Here is a 15,812-nt window from a genome sequence, read left to right on the forward strand (position 1 = left end):
GCAGGCCTCGATGGTTTCGCATTTTACCCCTTCAGATTGTATTCATCTAATGTCGTTTACATACATTTTATTCACATGGACATGGAACTCATTCACACATCCATTCGTCATCTGAACTTTAACCTGCTTTCAGGTTTGGTAGGGGACTGGAGCCAACCACAGCTGTCATTGGTTTGAGAGGCGGGGTTTAACCACTCCGCTGTCAATCAAGGCGTCAGGCAGTGACATCCGATCATTCACACCTGCTGGCACTGTTTTTGAAAGTCTCAATATTATTAATTCCTTGAGACAAATAAGAGGGTGGTTACTGAACCGCAACAAAAATTATTTTCACCATAAAGGTCCGCAGGAAGTGGTTCAGAGTTGTCCGTGTTTCGATAGATTTGAGAGCTCACGACCATGAGCAGTGCAGGGAGCGAAATGTGCTTCTCGTCCACACGGGGGAACCCTCTTGGTTCTCAGGTTTTTTGAAACTCGTTCTGCAAGGGGGGGACAGAACAGGGTCCAGAGTGGCTCCTGAAACCTGATGTGATGGGGACCGGTGGCCCCTGACCCGGTTCTGATGTCATTTAACGGAACTATGTCACTTTCCACTCAGTCGGCTTTTTTTTTCAGTTCTGAGCATTTTTTTGAATTACAGAAAAAAACATACTTTCATAATAAGATAACGTAAACTTAATGGATCCCCAAAGGGGAAATTCTTATATCAGACATTTATTTAAACATGGGATTTTGTCAAATCTCTCAAAATTACTACTTTGGTGTTGTAGCTTTTTTAATGAAAATTACTTAAAAACCCATCATCTGTAATTGATTTAGCAAAGTTGGATTAATATGGTGGAGGCACAACTAGAATCTTAAATATTTTGTTTATTTTACACCTTCTTTTTTATCTTTATTAAACCGTCCGTCTGCCCAGACCTGACTATCCTTCCGCTGCTCCTTGTCCCCCATCCTGGCACAACAAAAATCACTTGTTAATGTCGCGTCTGCCCTTGTGAACTGGTTAAACTTTGCCCCAGTCCTCCACCACACCCTCAATTCCCCCCCAACACACCCGCCCTCCCCTCCCATGGTTAGCAGGTGTCTGTGTGAGGTGAATGGCGGTGAGGAAAATAGGACCTCTGTTCCTCACTGTCCCGGGAAATGAGGTGGAAAATGAGGGGCGGGGAGCCACGCCTCCCTCTTGGACCCCACTTTCTGGATGGTCGCTGTCCCCTGCATTCACACACATAACACACACACACACACTCGTCTGTGTTGTTTGAATACAGCTGCAATGTATGAATGTAGTGGTGCACTTAAACAGCCTGGCGGTCTGTCACCGATCGGGCCCCCCCCACCCCCAAAGCGACCTCACTTGACGGGTGGGTTGGGGGTCTTTAACCTTTGGATTCCCTCCCTAAATCTGCAATCAGCGGAGGATTCTTTTCTCGTTAGTTTCACATCAGGCCACGAGTCTGAACCGTTCTCTACATGGGGTGGGGATGGGGGGCTCTGGGTCCTGGACCCCACAATCCTGGACCCTTGAGCCCTGGATCACTAAATATAATTAAATAACAAGGTTTAAGACTGACCCGCCGCTCCAAAGAATATATATTGATCATGATTAGTTCCTCTGAAATCCTCCTTCTTAACAAGTTTTCAGTAGCAGGACAAGAGAACACCAGATCAGACAGCTTTTTGGGTCATTTTACAGCGGCTTATGGCAGATCAAGGAGATGGGAAGTGACACCGATGCACCGAAGATCAGCTGGTGTGTGTGTGTGTTAGTGTGTGGGTGTGGAGCTCCCATTCCCTTCAGCCAGGTTTGAACTGTGACCCCCCCTCGGCAATCTACTGTGTTTCAGTGCGGTTACAGCCGAACTGAGGGGGCCGGCTGTAATTACATTAAGGCGAGGTTACACTGTGTAATTAATTGCAGCATTACACTGCAATTACAAAGACAATACACGTGGTAGTGGTCTTTTACTGCGACATTTAGCTGTGCTGTGTGCTGGGGCCTTTGTTCAGTAAAACACAAAAATAACGCAATCGTCGCAGAGAAACCAAGAAAAAACACTACTCTAAGTGTAGTAGCTGTTTTTTGGCAGCCGTAATACTTGTCTGATGAAATATTAAATGGTCTACCCCACTGTTTGAAAACCAATGGATGACTGATTTATTGATCGATAATTGATTTCTACTATTAAATTCTTGTTTCTCCATGAGCCAGAATCTCCACTCGGATCCACGACCTTCTCTTTCTTTCTCCGGTCAAATCTCGCGATGGTCGCGTGCCCATTTCAAGTCCCGTGTGAAACGTGAGATCCCGCCACGGGCGCGAGGCGTGAACGCCACCTGTAATGACTGTCAAATACAATCCGACCCCCACGCCTCCCCATCCCTCAACCCCAACCCACCGGTGACGGCGACCCCATTGTGACCATCCGAGGGGTCCCCGGAGAATAACAGTGTGTCTGCCCGCATCAATGTGTGAAGTGCTCGTGTGTGTGTGTGCGCGTGAGTGCGGAGCAGGCAGAAGGCTGCTGTCTGACACTGATTTGTAAAGGGGGTGGAATCCGGCTCATTGACCTGCCGAGGCTCCACTGTCTGCTACACACACACACACACACACACACACACACACACACACACACACCCGTGACACACACACGAGCAGCAGCTTGACCCCTGAGGGGGGGCTGCTTTGACAATGAGAATCCCCTGAGAGGAGCTCTGATGGGAATTTGACCAAAATATATTTTTTTCATGTGAAAAAGTACTTTGTTTTTGGGCTAAAACTCTAAAATGGATTAAAGAAAAAATTCTATCATTACCAGTTTCTCAAGAGATGATATAACGTTTGGTTTACTTTTAGGAAACGAAAGAGATGAACTCTGTGTCAATGTTATTTTAGGCTTAGTCAAGTTCTTCGTAAACAAACACAGAATGCAAACATTTTTTACCTTCTCTAAAAACAATTTTGAAATATATAAGAATCCCCAAACCCAAAAATATTAACGATATTCCCTTAGATCCATTGAGCTAAATACACATTGTATTTTTTGTTTCTCAAATTATGCATTGTTTCTCACACAGCTCTACTCTTGTTTACTCTTACAGTTAATTGATTATATACAAAATAAATGCCTTTACGTTTCCTCATGCCTGTTAAATGTTATTGATGTACGATTGAATTTAGCCATGTTTGTTCGTTCATATGTTTGTTTATTTATACTATCAGTTCAATAAAGGTTAAAAAAAGAGAGAAATTGACCACAAAACCTGATATAAATTTTTTCTTGATTTCTAATTCTTTTTCAAATTTCCTGTCTCTGTGACTGACGTCGGGTCATCGTTACATCAAGCACTTCTTGAAGAAGTGGAAATTGTGCTGGTGTGCAACTGAAAAGAACAAGAAAAGACAGAGGAAAAAAGTGAAAGTTTTCTGTGCAATATTTTGGCTTTTATTCCGATAATCTCGGATTATCTCTCTTTAGTGTGAGCACATTTAATCTGCCACAGTTTAAGCCCCAGAGGAAAAACACAAAACAGGATCAGCCCAATAGAAAAACACTGGAAATGTCAACTTTTATAATCCTTCTAATTATTATAACTCAAAATGTGTGTCATCTTTGAAACATTTTAATCTCATTAAAGCGATTAATGGAGCCCTGATCCATTAGTAATGACCAACAAAATCCCTCCGATTTTATTAGAATATATCAAAATTCATTATTCTTGGCCTGATAGTCTGAATTAAGTTTTCTGAGCGTTTCACGGGCTGGGAGGCTCTCGGTTGTCGTTATATGAGTTTGCCTGAGGAGGGCGTTAAAGCTCACACGCTCTGATTTTTCAATTATTTTAATTCAAAATAGAACATATATATATATATGTATATACAGGACTGTCTCAGAAAATAAAATATTTTGATAAAGTTCTTTATCATCTGCAATACAATTACAAAAACAAAAATGTCATACATTCTGGATTCATTACAAATCAACTGAAATATTGCAAGCCTTTTATTATTTTAATATTGCTGATTATGGCTTACATCTCAAGAAAACTCAAAAATCCTATCTCAAAATATTGCTATCATGAAAATTTTTTTTTTTTTTAATTGCGTTACAGAAGATAAAGAACTTTATCACAATATTCAAATTTTCTGAGACAGTCCTGTACATATGTACATGAATATGTATATGAATATACATAAGAAAAATATACATAAAAGAAACCTTTGAAGAACATATATAAATATATATCTTTGTCTTCTTTTCCTTTCACCGGAGTGAATCAACCTCATCCATGTAATTCTGTTTTCTGTATCTTCTTCTCTCACGTCAACTAACTTCAGGTCCTTTTTCACTACATCCATAAATCTTCTCTTCAGACTTTCTCTGGTCCCCCTGTCCAGTAGTTCCAACACTAGTGTCAGTCTACCAATATTTTCATTATCCCGCCTCTGTATATGACCTTATCTCCGAAAACATCTAAAATGTACTGCCCCTCTGATGAACTTATTCCTGATCTTATCCATCCTCCTGACTCCTAAAGAGAACCTCAACATCATCATCTTTGCTACCTTCAGCTCTGCTTCCTGTATTTTTTCCTCAATGCCACTCTTTAAATCTTTTCCTCAGTGCTCGTGTCTCGAAAATACACAAATAGAAGAGAATAAAATACTCTGTTAATCATCCCATAGTAGGGAAATTTAAATTATTTTAATAACTAATGATGTACAACCACTAAAATATATAAATATCTGAAAAATACGAAGATAAATAAATAAAAAATAAATAACATTAAAGAATGAGAACAGTATAAGAATGTGCAAAAGCAGCAACTGGCAGCATAAAAAGATGCTAACAGCAGCAACACCTTTGGATGGATGGATGAGTGAATGAATGAATGAATAAATGAATGAATGAATGAATTAATGAAAAGAGGTCTATGGAGAGCAGAGCTATGTGTAATTCTAATAATAAAGATAAATATAAAAATAAAAATATGGTATCTTCATGCACTTTATAGATTCATATTTACTGTGCACTTTGTTTTTTTTTATTTTTTATTTCATGTCACCGTGGGAACATGAGAAATGTTTTCTAGATTCATCTGTATGTCTGCTACACGTGGAGAAATGGAAGATAATGCTGACTTTGATAAATATTTATATATGTATGTGTAATTGTATATAAAATGACAAAAAAAAACAAGATACGGGCCTTGCCCTGCAGGATCCGCCTCTCCTGCACTTATTTAGACAAACCCCGCCGTTGTAAACAAACACCCTCCTCTTATTGTCATCCATTCCCATTGTCAGAGTGTGGAGATGACCTTTTCTCTCTCTCCCCCCTCTCCCTCCACCCCTTACCTCCTTTTCACTGTCGATCACAAGCTGTTGCTCCGTCCCATTGAGCCACTCCCTCTCTTGTCTACCCCGCTCCGCTCCTCCCCTGCGCCCCCCTTCTCCCTCCCCGTTCCCACCTGTTGAATCAATTGTCGTGCAGCCGTATTGTCTTATTATTTTTATGTGACCCCCCCCACCCATCCTCCTCCTCCAGGGGGTATATAAGTCGAGCAGAGAGCGGTCAGCGGATGCAAACGCTCGCAAGAGGCCTCAGGTGAGAGGAGGGGAGGGGCCGCACCGGTTGCTGCGTCTCTCTGTTTACTACATAAGAGATGAACAGAGGGGGGGTCGAATCCCTTTGGTGTGAGGAGGTGGAAGGGGAGCCGCCGCTCACGGACGCCGCTGAGGGGGGCTCGTCCCCGGTGCGCGCCGCCTGGGACCCCTCGGTGTCCGGGCTCCGCGTGGTCCGGAGGTTGCTGCAGCTGCAGGAACGCTACGCGCCATCGCCGCTCTATGTTGCGCTCATCCAGCGGGAACCGGCGCGCCGGGAGGAGCTCGCCAAGTGGACCCTGGAGGTAGGCCCCCCCCATGCACACACACACACACACACACACACACACACACACACACACACACACACACACACACACACACACACACACACACACACGCAGATGTCTTATCCTCTCCATCCTCCTTCAGGTGTGCTGTGACTGCGGCTGCGCCGAAGCCGTCTTCCCACTCGCCATGTCCCTGCTGGACCGGTTCCTGTCCGCCTCGCTCGCCACGCCGGCCCCCCCGCGCTGCCTGGCCGCCTCCTGCGTCCTCATCGCCTCCAAGCTCGCCGAGTGCGACACGGTGAGCGCCGACTCGCTCTGCGCCGCCGCGGACTACTGCTTCCAGCCGTGTGACCTGCGGGTGAGTCGGCCGACAGACTCGGACGTTGGGGAAAAACTTGGGAAAATAAAATAAAATAAAATAAAATAAAATAAAATAAAATAAAATGATGGCGATCATTTATTATTATTATTATTATTATTATTACTATTATTATTTGTAGAAGTAGTAGCAGTAGTAGTAGTAGTAGTAGTAGCAGCAGTACTTCTATTATTACTGTCCTTTATATTATGTGATGTCGAGAAAAGCATTATCATTCTTCTTCTTATTATTATTATGGGTACTAGTAGGAGACGAAGTAGACATGCTACTATTATTTTGTTAAATACGTGAATCTTACATAAAATTACATTACATTACATTACATTACAATAATTTGGCAGACGCTTTTATCCAAAGCGACTTACGAAAAGTGATTAAACCATATATTTTGAATATCCTTTAACTTATTAAATGTATGATGATGATAATGTAATAATAAAGAACTACAATACTAATTATACTACTACTACTACTACTAATAATAATAATAATAATAATAATAATAACAATAATAATAATGATAATGATAATAACAATAAAAAGAAGAAAAATACTACAAACAGCTCGTAAACAATGATTTAAGAACTTTTTCCCTCTATCAGGCTTTAATTCATAGAAGAACCAGTGGAAACAGACCCGCGTGGAAACACTTTCTGAACTTTCGTGGGGCAGACTCAGTGCTCCACTGCCTCTCGGTACTAATTCCTCCCCTTCCTCTCCCGTGGCTTCATCAGGACGTGGAACGCATCATCCTCGCCACGCTGCGCTGGGACACGGCGGCGGTGACCCCTCAGGACTTCCTCCCGCACCTCGTGGCATCCGTGGAGGAAAGGGGAGACTCCGCGGAGCTGCTGTCCACGCTGCGGCGACACTGCGACACGCTGGCCGCCATGTGCGTGTGCGACTCCCGCTTCCTGGGTGCACCGCCGTCGCTCGTCGCCGCGGCGTCACTGGACTGTGCGCTGCGGGGCCTGGCCAGCAGGAACCCCGCAGAGCTGACCCGCACCAGTCAGGCGCTGGCCGACCTCTGCCACGCTGACCCGGTGAGTGGGCATCCCTCCCTGGTTCGGGTCTCTTCTGGGGGGAACTCGCAAGATATAAACTCTTCCTAGCAGTTCCTCTTTGCGATCTTCATCATGACCCACATCCCCTTACACTGTTATCTCCAGATGCTTTTTAGGATACATATGCATAAGACAATGTGTGTGTGTTGATGCTTCCTCTCCCTTGCAGGTGGTGCTGGAGTTCTACAGTGAGCTGATGGAGCGGGCCCTCCAGCAGCGGCTGAGGGAAGGGCTCCAGCAGGGCCCCGCGGAGAAAGGGGAGGAAGTGGAGAGTGAGAGGGCCGGGACACCCACCGACATGAGGGACGTGGACTTCTGAGCACGGAACCGATTCCGGTTCTCCAGACAGGGTCCGGACTCTCAAAGCTCGTCAGTCAAACTGGCATGAAACCGACCTCAGAGGGATCCCACATATTTTTATATCTTGAAATTGCATGTTAATTTATTTTCGATTTTATTTATTAAGAGCCATTTTCTAAGCCTGTACTTTTTCCTATATGTGCCATATTTTATTACCTATTTTATTCGATATTATTTGTAGGTTTAAATTTTATTTTTATCCTCAATATTTATACTTTTTATTTATTATCGTGTGCAATTTTAACACTTAATATTTATTTATTCCAATCTGCTGTGCCATCCTGTTTGTTTACTGAATATAATATGCCAGAAATCTATTTTTAAAAGCAATAAAAACATTCACAAGTACTTTGTGTTATCTTTTATTGAATAAATGTGTTATTTAATTCATTTTGTTTTCTGTCATTTGTTAATCAAATTTTTCACCATTTCTGATTCTTTTTTAAAATGACTTCGGGTCGTGAAAAAAATTCAAAAATCTTCAAAAAATAAAAATAAAAACAGCTGAGGGAAATCTCAGTTCTGTCTAAATGAATTATAATTATTTATAAGTAATAAAATAAATCAGCAACATGTCATATAGTTACTTGTGAGCCTAAACATTCTTACAAGATGAATTACGAAACAGATATTAAATGATTTAACAAGGACCAGAATCAAAAGTATTGGGTTTTATGCTTTATTTTTGTTATAATATCCTTTAATAACGAGACATGCGGTCGGGAGCTAATATTTCCAATAGTCCCTGAAGGCAGCTTGCGGAAACACTGCCGCAGTCTGGTGACGTCATAGTACCCGTGACACAGACGGATGTCTGCGTCTCGGCACTGACAGCAACAGCTCACCCACGGTAAGAGAAAGGAAAGAGAAAGGAAATTGTTCTAAGAGTGTTTTAGACATTTGAACGGCTTCGCTTTCTGTGTGGAGGAAACATTTTAGAGCGGAAATCCCGGCACCGTTGCCCGGGACACCCTCAGCTCGTCCCCGCGTCTCCGCTACTCAAGCTAGCCGGCTAACGGGAGCTAATGGTAGCGACGGGACAAAAGCGGTTCCTCTATAAATTTAAACAACCTCACATGTTGTCAGAATTAAGAGGAACATTCAGGTTCTGTATTAATTCACTTTTTTTATTTACAATGAAAAATAGTGTTTTGCCTCGAGAGTCCAGCTCCACCAGATGTCTGATTAGCGTTCCTGTCATAGTCCCACTCAGCGGCTAAATTAGTCCGTTTATTATTGTACGAAACGTTAATTATAGATATGAATGTCATTCAAAACAAGGATAAGGTTTTCAGTTCGTTGTCAGATTAATAGTCCAAACCTGTTCTGTTATAGAAACGCGTCTGTGATTATACTTAAAATTACCTTCCATCAACAAATCACAAACTCCTGAATAATGTGAAAGACCCAATGGATCGCTTGTGTGTGTGTGTGTGTGTGTGTGTGTGTGTGTGTGTATATATATATATAAACCCATTGAACCTCTGGGGGGCTGATATGCCGCCCTGTCTCAGGCGGTCTGTCTTTTAGTCTGTGTGGTGCTTCTTGTCAGTGCTGAAAGAGGATGGCGCTGATGACCTGGTGGCTGTTCCTGGTGTTGCTCGCCACTGGCGCCTGGTCGGTGCCAATTGATCGCAACGAAGTCCAGCCGGAGGTGAAGGATGAGGCACAGGAGGAGAACATGGTAACATCTTGAGTCACCTGTTGGACTGCTTGACTCTGCTGCCTCTTGAGAGTGGTTATTTAGATTTTGTGTGAAACGGGATCACAGGACACTGGGCTGTACTATGACCGCTATCTGCGGGAGGTGATCGAGGTTCTAGAGACCGACCCTCACTTCAGGGAGAAGCTGCAGACAGCAAACACAGAGGACATCAAGGTGAGCCGTAATGTCTTCTTGTCTGACTCAGCCTCATATATCTACCTGGCGACCCCCTGACTCGCCCCTCCTTCTCTGCCCAGAATGGCCGTCTGAGCAAAGAGCTGGACCTGGTTGGCCACAACGTCAGAACCCGGCTGGACGAGCTGAAGCGGCAGGAGGTCTCTCGCCTCAGGATGCTGCTGAAGGCCAAGCTGGACAGCACCAACACACAGAGTGAGTGCAACGGGGGTTCAATTCTGCTGACTGCTAGACCCAGGATGTTGGGTTCATCTGTGGACAGTTCTCATGTCCCACAACCGCCTTAGACTCCTCCTCCTGATTCACAGGCATACACGTACACTCGTAATTAAATACACTGAATATAATCAACCAAGGAAAACACTCACTGCAGCTTTGAAATAATGTCTTTATTTCTTCAAGAATCTTTTCCTCCTTAATTCTTTGGGAAATTTTAGTGGCGTGTTAACCAGAAAAATATCAAATTCCTGGAAAAAAAAACATGTTTTGATAACTGATATTTACCCCCCAAACATCTAATGGATTGTTGTGAGCAGCAGTGGGCTAATTGAATGTCTGCTAGAACATTTTTCCATCAAATGCCAATACTTAAGAGTGTGTGTGTGTGTGTGTGCATACACATGCGCTTTTCAGGTCTGCAGATGGACCACGCCTCACTACTGAAGCAGTTTGAACACCTGGATCCACATAATCAGAACACCTTTGAGGCCAAAGACCTGGAGCTGCTCATCTCCACGGTAGGACTGTTTGCGATCCACTCCCAGGCTCCTCCGAGCCGCTGGGCGTGACCCCGCTGTCTCTGTGCAGGCCACCAAGGACCTGGAGAACTATGACGCCGAGAGGCACGAGGAGTTCAAGCGCTACGAGATGCTGAAGGAGCACGAGCGGCGGGAGTACCTGAAGGGCCTGGACCAGGAGAAGAGGGAGCGTGAGGAGCGGAGACTGCAAGAGCTGAAGGAGAAACACCGGCAGCACCCCAAGGTCAACGCTCCTGTAAGTGACCGCTCCTCTATGGTGCTGTGTGGTGGTACCCGGAGGGAGGAGGTCTCAGCTCTCACTCCGCTGTCTCTCCTGACGCAGGGAAGTGTGGCCCAGCTGCGTGAAGTGTGGGAGGAGACGGACGGGCTGGATCCTCAGGAGTTTAACCCCAAAACCTTCTTCAAGCTCCACGGTGAGTCTGGAGTCTGTGTCGTCAGAGTGGTGGCGGGGGTAGAAGCATCCAGGTGTGGGGTTGTCATGACAACACCACAGATAGCCCAGTTACCGGGGAGATGACCCGTTTTCACAAGTGACACAGGCGACACCGATGCTTTCACGGCCTCTCAAGAGGCGGGATTTTCAGCATGAGAACAGCAGAGCTTCCAGGAGGAGAGACGCTTGCCTCTTGTCAGAGATAATGATTAAAACTAATGACTTATGTGACTTGCCATGTATTCCCCCCCCCCCCTCGTCTTTTCTCCCTAGATACCAATGAAGATGGGGTTTTGGACGAGCAGGAGCTGGAGTCGCTTTTTACTAAAGAGGTAAAAGACCCAGATGTTCCTTCCTTCTTTCGTACCCAGATGACATGAGGATCTTCTCTTCCAGCTGGAGAAGGTTTACGACCCGAAGAATGAAGAGGACGACATGGTTGAGATGGAAGAAGAGCGGCTGAGGATGAGAGAGCATGTCATGAAGAACGTGAGTTTTGCTCTCCTTTCTTTTCTTTTTTTTTTTAAGTGAGACGTCCCTCTGATGTTCTCTGACTGGCGGATGTCCCCCTCCCCCTGCACTGAAGGTCGATGCCAACAAGGACCGCCTGGTCAGCCTGGAGGAGTTCCTCAAGTCCACTGAGAAGAAGGAGTTCAACAACCCTAAGGAGTGGGAGGTAAAGTTTAGGAGAAGACCATAGGCAACTGACGCCCCGCTGTCCTCTTAAATTCTGGGAGTAATACTTCAAAATTAGCCAGCGGGAGATCAGAACCTCTGTTCAAGAACAGAGGTTCTCCACCCTCTTCGCCTCCTGAACCTCAGTAACGTTCCGCTGCCGCCCCTAGACTCTGGACACCAAGCCCGTGTACACGGAGGAGGAGCTGCAGCGCTTCGAGGCCGAGTTGCGGGACAAAGAGGAGGAGCTGAAGAGGAGGGCGGAGACCCTGCGCCAGGAACAGGAGCTGCTGAAGGAGCGGGGCAAAGCCCTGGAGGCCCAGAGGAGGGAGTACCAGCAGGTAGCTCTGCCTCCCTGAGTGCTTATAATACGGAAGCGGTATCACCATGTAACAATCACATCCCCCTGCAGGGGAGCTACAGTTTAGGGTCCTCCAGCTCGGGGTTGTGTGAGGGTAGTTGTCATCTCCCAGTTTAAAACTTCAAAATATGTCAGTAAGCAGCTGAGAGATGGAATAAAATCCCGACAGGATGAAGAACCCGAGGCTGGACTTTGTAATGTCAAAGTAATCAACTCATTATGAAGTGTCTGGCCTGTTGGGTGCTCTCTCTCTCACTCTCTCTTCAACCCAATTATCTGACGAGACCTCCGGTGGTTGTCCTGCTTGTAGGCTGTGTTAGAGATGTCCCAAAGGCAGGAGCAGCCGGCTGACGGGGCGCCGCCCCCCGCAGGGCCAAATGGGGAACTGCAGTTTCAGCCGGCGGCACAGAAGCAGGTGGAGGAAGGTAAGACTGCTGCAGGGCAACGGAGCGTCGCGCCTCTCCATTTATCGTTTTCGCCCAGAGTGACTCCTCATCCTCTCCCCCCCTCCCCGCAGAAGGCAAGGCCCCGGACCAACATCAAGCAGGAGCACCCAGTAACCTGCCTGCCGAGCCTCCGCAGAACCTGCCTTCACACACTTAGACACAGCACAACCAGATCGCCTTGAAATGCACACACACACACACTGATTTGCACTGGCACCGACGTCCGGACAGGTTTTTCACACTGATTTGTGGTGTGTGTGTGTGTTTGTGTGTGCGTGTGTGCGTGCGTGCGTGCGTGTGTGTGTGTGCGTGCGTGCACGGGGGGTTGGGGTCTGCTGCAGGACGTCTAGTCCCGTGTTCCTCAGCTTGAGACTGAAAGGCTCGGACCTTGGAGTGAGGTTCTCCTTCACTCTTATTTTGGAAGTTTTCCTCATCAGCAGTTCCTGTTCGTCTTTCCGCCAACAGTTTACAGATGGGCTTTCACCCAAATTCACTGGAGAACCGAGGGGCTCAGGTCCGGACTGGGGAAGGATATCTTTTAGTATATTTCCTTTTTTGTCTTTTTTTAAATGTTATTTGTCATAAAGAGCTGGAAGCCAACATTTCAGACATTTATCTTGGAAAACGTCACCAAGACTTTTATAAAGAAAAATCACCGGTGTTTGTTCTTGACGGAAAGAAAAAATCCAAACGGATGAGTGGATCTCAAGAGAACGGATGACTGGTCTTGTTGCAGGGGAAAAGCGGTGGAACCGCCGCGGAGACTGACAGCAGCAGCCGATGACAGGAATGTCTATTAATTTCAGTGGAATTATTAAATAGCTACATATAATGGGCCTCAGTGTTGAGTTGCATGTTGTTGTTTTTTTTAAAGTGGTGAAATCAAGATGTTTATTTCCAGATGCTTTCTGGTTATGAAGTCATCACAATATGAATGAAAATATAAAACATCTAAGTGGAGGCCATTATTACATGTTGATAATGCTGTGCTTACATGAATGTTGACTTTGTGGTGTAAATATAGAGGAAAATGTACATATACAAAAACATTAATTGTATAATATAAATATGACTACATCAGGTAAAAATTATGTTTTCCTTTATTCAGTTCAATTTTGTAATGAAGATCTATTTTGCTCCTTTGAATTCTGCATAAAACACTGGTATGAACCTGTCTGCTTTTCATGCCGGGGGGGCTCAGGGGTCAGTCGGCCCCCTGTCACCTCAGCAGCTCCTTGGGGACCCCCATGTGCGAAGTGCCTCCCCCTCTGACATTCCTATCGGCATTCCTCCGAGCCGCTGACCTGTGGCGGCCCCTCCTGGTGTCACAGCAGCTGCCTCCTGTCTGTCATCCTGTCATCATTGCCCAATGGAGCCGTCTGTCACGCTTGGTGTCCAGATGACGAACAAACAACCTGGTTCTTCAGTATTCAAACACAAAATGTATGTTCTCAACAAATACGGGCCTGAACCCTGGGACCTGAATGAAGATTCACTCATTCATATTCTACACTGCTTATCCTGCATACAGGGAAGGGGATGGGCCAAAAGGTGGGGTTTAACCTGGACGGTTCAGATGTCAATAATATAGAACCATCCGACCTACTGACTATTTTGGACCGTGGAGTGGAAGTGGGCGAGAAGAGAACCACACAGAGAACCCAGGTAGCCATGGGGATGGAACCTGGAACCTTCTCCCTTTGGCTGTGGTAACATCACCAATGGCCGACATCTTTTTGAACAAGAACTTTTGGACGTTCATGAGATATTTCCCCGATCTTCACCTTGACCTTGCAAAATCAAAATAAACAGTCGCCGAACTGAGAATGTCTCTTTGCCAAAAAAGAAAAAAAGAAAAAAAAAATCAAATAATCTTAACATACATGAATTAGTCTTAATCCAAAACTTTGTTTCTGAAACAAGTCAACATTACCATGCTGAAATGGGTCAAAACCAGAAAATGTTCACATCTCGCTGCAGGAACAAGAACAATTCATTTACCTAATAACAAAAACAACAGCAACAATAATAATGAGGAGAATTTAATAATGATACACTGTGGGTCTGGGTTGAAGAGGACATTACATCACCTCCTCCTCCTCATCCCCCCTCCCAGACCTGAACCTTAAGCTCCGCCTTCCATCGGCTCTGATTGGCTGATCGAACTTTTCTACGATTGGCTGATTGAACTTTTCTACACCTGGTGACTCCTCAGATTTACTGGCGTCTGTCGACTCGAGACGACGGCTATTGATTCGGTCGTTCTTAAATTTATTTGATTATTTTGGGAAACACTCGAATTCGTCTTCTACGCGAAACAAGAGGTATTTGGCTTTAAAATGAAAAGACTAAGTAGAGGGTTCTGATTCTGCAGCATCTTGAAGTCTCACCGCTAGATGACTGACGTCTCCGCGTCACCAGTCGCTGTAGTTCCCCTCGGTGGACACTAGAGGGCGCCATTGCCCCTCTTCGTGCAGTTCCGTCTGTCTCCCGTGAGCACGGTGCGCTTTACTTTTTCCCGTTATTATTGTTATTATTATTTCGTGGATGGGGGGCCGAATTGATCCAAAAGGACTGAAGGGTAGGGGTGGGCGCCGGAAGGAGGGGGAGGGGGAGGGAGTCTTGTTTCTTTAAGAGGCAGCATCTTTCAGCGGCGGAGATGAAGGAAGATAAACTATGGCAAGTCGCGAAATTGCACGGATGCATGGAAGGAGATTCGGAAGTATCTGTCTCTCCCTTCAAAATAAAGGTCCAAGGTACAAATGACACTCACTGAGGCGTGTTTAGAGATGTACTTTTTTAAACCATGACTCATTTATTTTATGTGCCTCACTCTGGATATCAGCTATCGATTATATTGGTGGAGGTAGAGACAACATCATTCAGAATGTGTAACCTTAAAAAAGATGCCATCAAATGTAAATTTCCCAGCTGAGAGTTTCTAACAGACTGATGGATTTGAATGGGGATTTTCAGGATCACCTGTGAGTTGGTTGACCTGTCCCCATCATGTGGCTTTCTAAGTTCACCTGTGTTTCCAGAGGTCGGTAGCTGTTCACCTGAGGACTGAACTGAGATCTGAACGGTATGTGGCTGAGCGGTTGTGTTGAAGACCACCCCACCCCAGAGATGGTTCCTTGGTGAGGAAACTGGCAAAAAGTAATACAAGTGCTTCAGTAATTGGCATAAATATTCTTGGAACATTGTTGAACTCACTCTGCAACCATGCAAGCTGGTGGAACCTTGACTTCCGAGTGCCTTAACTTTTTAATTTTCAAAACATGAACCATTGTTCAGTTTAGACAAAGTTACAGCCGAGCGGGGGGGGGAAGTTGAGATATCGTGATGGAGAGTATCATATATGGGAAGGCACGACACACTCAGAGGGATTTGGCGCTACAGACAGTGGGAAAATCAACAGATGAAGCATTGGAAGAGTTACTCAAAGCCAGTCAGGGATGGTCTGATCATTATAACAAGAGACCTGGTGTTGCAAAATGAAGTTTAGCAATGAGGCATAGTATAGTATGGAAGTTAA

The 15,812-nt window shown here is 45.1% G+C and overlaps 2 protein-coding genes across 3 annotated transcripts; both read left to right on the forward strand.

Moving 5' to 3' along the window:
* The first annotated feature begins 5,670 nt into the window (after window positions 1-5,670).
* On the forward strand, window positions 5,671-7,660 carry ccndx (cyclin Dx). Its single transcript, XM_086176444.1, has 4 exons — window positions 5,671-5,913; window positions 6,041-6,256; window positions 7,012-7,320; window positions 7,511-7,660. The coding sequence occupies exons 1-4, from the start codon at window positions 5,671-5,673 to the stop codon at window positions 7,658-7,660; spliced, it is 918 nt and encodes a 305-aa protein (XP_086032570.1).
* Window positions 7,661-8,469: 809 nt separating this feature from the next.
* nucb1 (nucleobindin 1) lies at window positions 8,470-13,362 on the forward strand. Of its 2 annotated transcripts, none has more exons than XM_086175644.1 (13): window positions 8,470-8,551; window positions 9,254-9,385; window positions 9,473-9,580; window positions 9,664-9,796; window positions 10,235-10,338; window positions 10,409-10,594; window positions 10,682-10,772; window positions 11,066-11,124; window positions 11,189-11,281; window positions 11,379-11,468; window positions 11,638-11,808; window positions 12,139-12,253; window positions 12,346-13,362. In XM_086175644.1, exons 2-13 carry the CDS (start codon window positions 9,266-9,268, stop codon window positions 12,429-12,431), a joined length of 1,356 nt encoding a protein of 451 aa, XP_086031770.1. In that variant the 5' UTR covers window positions 8,470-8,551; window positions 9,254-9,265; the 3' UTR covers window positions 12,432-13,362. The 2 variants fall into 2 exon arrangements, with proteins under 2 accessions (XP_086031770.1, XP_086031771.1); XM_086175645.1 differs by having other exon boundaries at window positions 8,522-8,551; window positions 9,232-9,385.
* Window positions 13,363-15,812: the final 2,450 nt, after the last annotated feature.

Source organism: Fistularia commersonii, chromosome 28, assembly GCF_037954325.1.
Source record: "Fistularia commersonii isolate RoL2024-O1a breed Wild chromosome 28, RoL_Fcom_v1.0, whole genome shotgun sequence".
NCBI classification, from domain to species: Eukaryota; Metazoa; Chordata; class Actinopteri; order Syngnathiformes; family Fistulariidae; genus Fistularia; species Fistularia commersonii.